Source organism: Poecilia latipinna, unplaced genomic scaffold, assembly GCF_001443285.1.
Source record: "Poecilia latipinna isolate Pla-1442-1.1 unplaced genomic scaffold, P_latipinna-1.0 Scaffold2026, whole genome shotgun sequence".
Lineage (NCBI taxonomy): Eukaryota > Metazoa > Chordata > Actinopteri > Cyprinodontiformes > Poeciliidae > Poecilia > Poecilia latipinna.
The window spans coordinates 14,968-21,131 of record NW_015114642.1 but is presented as its reverse complement, the minus strand read 5'-3'; the positions used below and the strand labels follow the sequence as shown (position 1 = coordinate 21,131).

General features: G+C 39.9%; 1 protein-coding gene across 1 annotated transcript; it reads right to left on the bottom strand.

The window, feature by feature from the left end:
- Window positions 1-5,256, bottom strand: il10ra (interleukin 10 receptor, alpha). The gene is made up of 7 exons (XM_015016493.1): window positions 5,005-5,256; window positions 4,112-4,232; window positions 3,771-3,952; window positions 3,531-3,676; window positions 3,162-3,333; window positions 1,912-2,030; window positions 1-1,810 (listed from the first exon to the last, which is right to left on the bottom strand). The coding sequence occupies exons 1-7, from the start codon at window positions 5,066-5,068 to the stop codon at window positions 935-937; spliced, it is 1,680 nt and encodes a 559-aa protein (XP_014871979.1). The 5' UTR covers window positions 5,069-5,256; the 3' UTR covers window positions 1-934.
- Window positions 5,257-6,164: the final 908 nt, after the last annotated feature.

The following is a 6,164-nucleotide window of genomic DNA, read 5'->3' as shown; positions in this document are numbered from 1 at the left end:
ATGGTATCTGTAAAAAATAATAAGGCCTGCTGTTATGATGTGTTCCTTTTTACCATGGCAAAAAATAATAATTCAACTGTGCTCTGGGATTAAAAAAAAAAAAAAAAAACTCAGTGGATGTATGTGCAGAGGAAGTGTTTGTTTCCTAGTGTGTAAAAAAAAAAAAACCACAGCACAGGTTCCTGTAGTTCATCTGCATTTGGGGATCCCGTACATGTTTTGTTTCAGGGTTTTCCTGCTTAAATGGTGTCATTTGTTTACTCAGCGACCGAAAACGGTATGGGTGGAATTTTCTAGAAGAATCCAAAGAGATGGTTTAATCACACCCAAGTCGAGGCTGAAATACGAAATAAATAAATTTATTTTTAGAAACACAACATAAATAGTCTCAACAGGATGCAGCCAAGGATGGCTACTTGCTCAGGCAAATGAGGCCGAGGCAAAAGCAGCGATCTATCAAGACGTCAGTGAAAACAAGGACATGAATGTTTGCTTCTTTTTCTGCTCCATTTAATACTGCAGGAGTACGTGAAGTGGTTCTCCGTTAAAAAGAAAAAAAGAACTTTAAAGACGACGCGTCGCAGACGGAGGAGGTGAAATTGTGACATGTTGAAGCGAGTAACTGTCAAACAGTTTGTTTTTTTTTTTCACAGTGCTCCTCGTACCGGTTTCATTTCCGGCATGTGCAGTTCAGTCAGTCAACAATACACCCAGAGAAGCAGGTTTGAAGAACTTCTCAGATCAACAACCTCGCAAAGCATCAGGGATGGTTAATAGTCAGTAGTTTTGCAATCTAAATTTTTTCTCTTCCCCCGCCTGAGTGCGACTGGATTGGTGAATCTTTCAGAGGATTTCGCAACCTATTCACTTCCGTTTCAAAATATTCAATGTGATGTGAACGTCATGTGTGAATAGCGTTGCGTTCCACACCATATTAGTCAGTTGTCAGCTGAACGTCGCAGAGAGAGAGGGATACATTGTTCATGTTGCTGTGCTGCTCATATCTTGACGTCAGCAGGGGAAATGTGTCAGACACATGTAAAAGCGACTCTTCCAAATTGGTTATAACAGAGTCCATGTGTGTTTTTCCGACTCTGCTAGAGTCCACCAGGTCACTCGTCCCACCAAGCAGCACGTTTTCGATACACACTGCCCTGCACAGTTTGGTTCCTTCGGGTCCGTAACTGCCGTGTCTGTGGCACCAGCTGCACTGGCCTGTTTGCGAACAGATACAGGACAGCGGCCCGGGCTTGTATCCCGTCACCACATCAGCCAGCGGTGAGTGTGCAGGGATCTGTTTCAACATGTTCTCGCTATCTCTGCTTTGAACCTGCATCTCAGACGGGCTCTGGGTGCGGTAGTTCCCAACAATGACTGTCTCGACAAGGGATTTTGTGTCCTGGCTGTCAAGTTTCAAGAAAGAGGAATGATGTGGGCAGCCCAAGCCCATCCCGCTGTCCTCCCTCTTGCTGACTTCGTCCGCTTCCAGGCTTTCATCCTGCATGGGGTAATCTGTGTGACTGTGGGCTGAGATCTCTGGGCTTCCCATGCTCCCACAGCCGCTGTCCTCTTGTCTCTCTTGACGTTGTCCTCTGTTGTCTGCCGTGGAGTTCGCCTCCACGCTGACCCCGCTGTCCAAGCTGGTCCTCCTGTTCTCCTCCTCGCCATCCTCTATTATCGTAAGGCTGGTCTCGGGGAGACTCGCTGCAGGTTTTCCATCAGGCCTGGAAAGAAACCATCCTTTGTCTGTGACCACCTCCAAGGACCCTTCTGTGACAGAAAGTGGCTCCCAGCCACTCACAGGGGATTTCTGAAGCGGGGGAAGTGGAGATGAGAAGAAATCATGAGCCATGTCACGTTTCAACCATTTTCATTTTCAAATGTTTTTTTTTTTTTTTTCTTTAATCTTACCAAAGCTACAGGCGTTTTCGCAGGCCGCCTTAAATAGACCAGCAGAATACAGATCGCAACAGCAACAACTGCCAGGATCACCAGAAGAGACAGGGATGTTACAGCTATTATGTAGAATTCTGAAAGAAGAAGAACAAAATTTCCATTTTACAAACCGATCAGTTCAAAGTGAAAATATACAAACATAAAGTGAGGCAATTTTAGGGAATGTTTTTTTTGCTGCATTACATTCTGTCGTCTCGTCTTGAGCTACGCAGGTCATTTTTCTTCATTAGCAAACTTTTCCACATTTTGTAATGTTGCAAACAGAAACTTCATTGTATTTTGTTGGAATTTTATGTGCTTGATTAACACAAATGCATGCGTAGAGATGTGAAACATGTTTTTTGATGAAATACTTCAGGGGTACAGGTCTGTGCAAAAGAGGCGCGTCTTGCACGACCAGCTTTTCTCTCAGGAGACTGAAATAGCTGCTCAGTCATAGCAAAAAAGCTCAGGTTCAGTCAAATTGAAAACAAAGCATCTGTGAGCACCAAGTTTCTAGTCTCGCCATATATTCTAAATTTAGTTTCGCTCCGGCTGAATGCTTAAGGTCATTTTCCTGAACCTCGGCCTAAAATCTCAGGTCTTTCGCGGATTCTTCCAAAACTGCTCCGCTCATCCATCTTTCCATCAACTCTGACCAACTTCCTACAGAATGATTCTGTCACCTCCATGTTTTACACCAGAGAAATGGTGTGTTCAAATGATGTGCAGTAAGTTTCCAGTCATGTGTAACACTTTGTGCATAGGCCAAAAAAAAAAGAAAAAGAAAAGAAAAATCAGTTTTAGTCTAATCTGACCAGCGGAAATTCTTTATGTCTGGTGTTTCCCTTGCATAGCTTATTGCAAAACAGAGTTATTACTTTGGAAACTATATGCACTTCTTACATCATTTTCCACAAAACATCCACATTCTATAGAAGAGAATACATTTTAAATTAACACCTAAAATGACCTTAAATATTCTGTAGTAGATATTTATACAGAATTATGAGTCAACTCTTTTTCAAAAGGTCACGTAACATTGATGGCTCTGTAGATATCAGAGTAAAGGGGGTTTAACGAAAACTCAACCTATGACACTTTTCTAGATTAAAAAAAAACACGAATTTGTGGCTGTATCACGACGAAATGTGAAAATGTTAAAGATTTTGAATAGTTTTGAAAGGTTCTCTAAATTAGTGGTAAGTATAAACAATTTACTTTACCTTGCTCTGGGAGGAGCTGACACTGTTTTGGAGACAACTTGCTTTTGATGAAACGACCATTGGCTTTGACTTCGACGCTGATGCAGTAATTTTTTCCCCACTGGAGGCCAGTGAAAGTCTTCGTCCTCCCTTCAGGGTTTCCCTCATCGTCTTCCAGGTAAACTGTGGTAGTCTGGCAATGCAAAAAATAAAAAATAAATAAATAAATAAAAAATTACTGCATCTGGATTTTTCTCAATCCTCCTAATTTTTATTACTGCTTTTATGTGTTTAAGTGATATTGTGGTTACAGACGGCCATGTTCTGTCTTAAAGTTCCACATTTTCAACTCCGTCATTAAACCTAGTTATCTGGTTTAGGAAAACTCACCTTGTTTTCTCGACCAGCTACCTCCAAATACAACATGTAGGTAACGCCAAATGGATAGATTTTTCTCAAGATGGGATTTTCATGGACAAGGACTTTAAGTGTGCTGGAAGTAGCCCTCAAACTAAAGGAAGGAGGCTGCAATTCACCTTTGAATAGAGAACAAGTTGAAAATTATTGCAAACCTAACTAGAGCTGAGTTACATTTGATACAATTACTACATCCCCATCTGAAATACGTACCTTCATTTAGTAAAATTTTTCTTTTTTCCCATTTAGATGATTGATTTCCTTCGACGAGCTGAACTCCGACTAAATAGGCAGCTGTATATTCGTTTATTTTTGCTATATCTGCGCTAAGGAGACAGTAGGTCCTTGTGATTCCCATGCAGCTGGAAACATTCACCCAGTCAAGTGCGACATACCTGAAGGCAGAGTTTTCACCAGTCAATAAATGAGGAAAAATGTGACTAATCAGATGGTACAGAGTCTTATGAAAACTGAACTGGAGTCCATCTGAAATGTGTAACTCCAGTCACAATTCGCTATTTGAAAACAATTATATATTTAAAGGTTCAACATACTTTTTCATTTGAACGTTGTACACCGCGTCTGGAGGGGCATTTTCAGGGTTTTCCCAGTGAAGTATTACTTCGCCTTCTGAAATATACACGTTCACATTTCTAGGCGGTGGGATGGCTGTTCCTGTTTCAAGAAGAAAATCATGTAAAAATCTTGTACAGTCATTTTAATGTTTCCAATCACTGATTGCTTTTACATGACTCGTGCAAAGAGGAAACATCTGCAATGTATGTTTATGCTAAATGTATGCTGAAAAGGGGTATCTTTAGACGTTCTTGCAAAAAATTTGAGAGTAAAGAGAAGAAAAGAGGAAGTCTGGTTGCAAATCATAGGATTTGTACTGGCCGTGGGTTTTTTTTTTTCAGAAGGGGAACAGAGCCCTCTTCACGAGAATGAAAGGAAAAATTCTCCAATTGAACACTAAGATCAACTTTAGTAATCAATGTCATGAATATCACTTGAGACGACAGTTGAGTTTGTATAAATCAGTAACACATCCTCGCTATCAGACTCATACTTTAATAATAAGTATTTAAGTTTTTGGGTAAATATCAAAGTGTGATCAATAAAAAATATGAAAACTTTATTTTATATATTAAGATTTACTTATTCTATATTTACTCCACTTATAATTTTCCACCAAAGTTTGGGAGAAATAAAAATAACTTTAAAAAGTTGATTTTCTTCACAACTTATGAACACTCTCTCTATTATCTACTACTATAAATTATTACATTTCACCATCCACTGATACTGAACAAGTCAGAATGACAAGTACCTTTAAAAATCTAAAACGGGACTTAACGCTGACTTAACATTAATCTGTTAAGTATATTAAGTAAGTGCTAAGTCCTGTTTTAGATTTTTAAAACAGGACAGTAAAGGTCATAATTACCTGAAACATGTCCGATGAATAGGATTAGGAAGACCAAAATCAGTGGCTTATCTTTCTTATCCATTTTTCACGCTCTTGAGAAAGATGTAAACACTCAGTCAGAATCCTTCAACAGCTTCCAGCAAAGTCCTTCATCCCAGTGATGAGCGAGGGATCACTGAAAACATTATCAGCGCAGAAAACTATCAAAGGCGGCGATGCGGCTTTCTCTTCTGTGATAGCTGTCGATCTGAAGAAAAAAAATAAAACCTATCTGCAGATCTCCTTTCGCTCCCTCCCCGCCCTCTTGATGATGGGTTTCCTGCTGTGACATCATCAGTGACGGGGTTTCTGGTTTCACATCTCTCCTCCTCTCTCAGCCTTCACTTCCTCTTTTCTTTTTGCCTTATTTTCCTTTCCATACAGTCACAGTGCACAGGCTGATCTGCCATCTCACTGTACAAACAGGAAAGAGGAAGGTATTTGGAATACCCCTTTCACTATTTTTTATGACCTCCATCATTATTTCATGAAAAGTGGCACTGCATTGTGGGGGATGTTGGGGGGATTTTTATGTCTTATCTTACTGTCTACAAAGGTAAACAGAAACAAAACAAATACAGTCTATACAAATTCACTCAGGTAGGTGGATTTTAGACTTTGTTTACCTGCAGATTATGTGTAAAAGTTTGCATACTCTCTATCTGACTCTTCCAGTCACAGGCTACATCAGAAAAACCTCATTTATGCTCAGCAGCATTGCAGATGGGTTTTGTACATTTGTGTCAGAAGACCTTATTCACATCTTGGATCCATGTGGATCCTTCTCGCCACATATTACAGTCATGGATTCTATTGTATAACCTTAAGAAATAGTACCTTGCAAAAGTAAATATACTCCTTGAACCTTGTGTGTTTTGTAGGGACACAGCATTTTCTTCAGGACGGTCAGTCAGATTGGTTTGAGTTAATGAAGATGGGTGGTTGATATTGGAAGAAAGCTGTTGGAGGCTGTAAAAAAAAACTTAAGACTGGAGAGCAGGTTCACACAGAGAAAAAGGAATACAAACATACAGCAGCAGCAACAATATCTTGGTTTTCTTTCAAACCATGATGTTCAAAGAGGGTTGAGACATACCACAAAAAGACGGTTCTAAGAAATATTGACTGAGGGTTTCTGA

Bases quoted from the DNA above. Each gene is read 5' to 3' on its own strand.
- il10ra (XM_015016493.1), bottom strand. From the start codon at position 5,068: ATGGATAAGAAAGATAAGCCACTGATTTTGGTCTTCCTAATCCTATTC. The intron at 3,334-3,530 runs GTGAGTTTTCCT...TTGCATTGCCAG, and splicing joins TAGCTGGTCGAGAAAACAAG to ACTACCACAGTTTACCTGGA. The intron at 1,811-1,911 runs GTAAGATTAAAG...CCCCCGCTTCAG, and splicing joins CGAAAACGCCTGTAGCTTTG to AAATCCCCTGTGAGTGGCTG.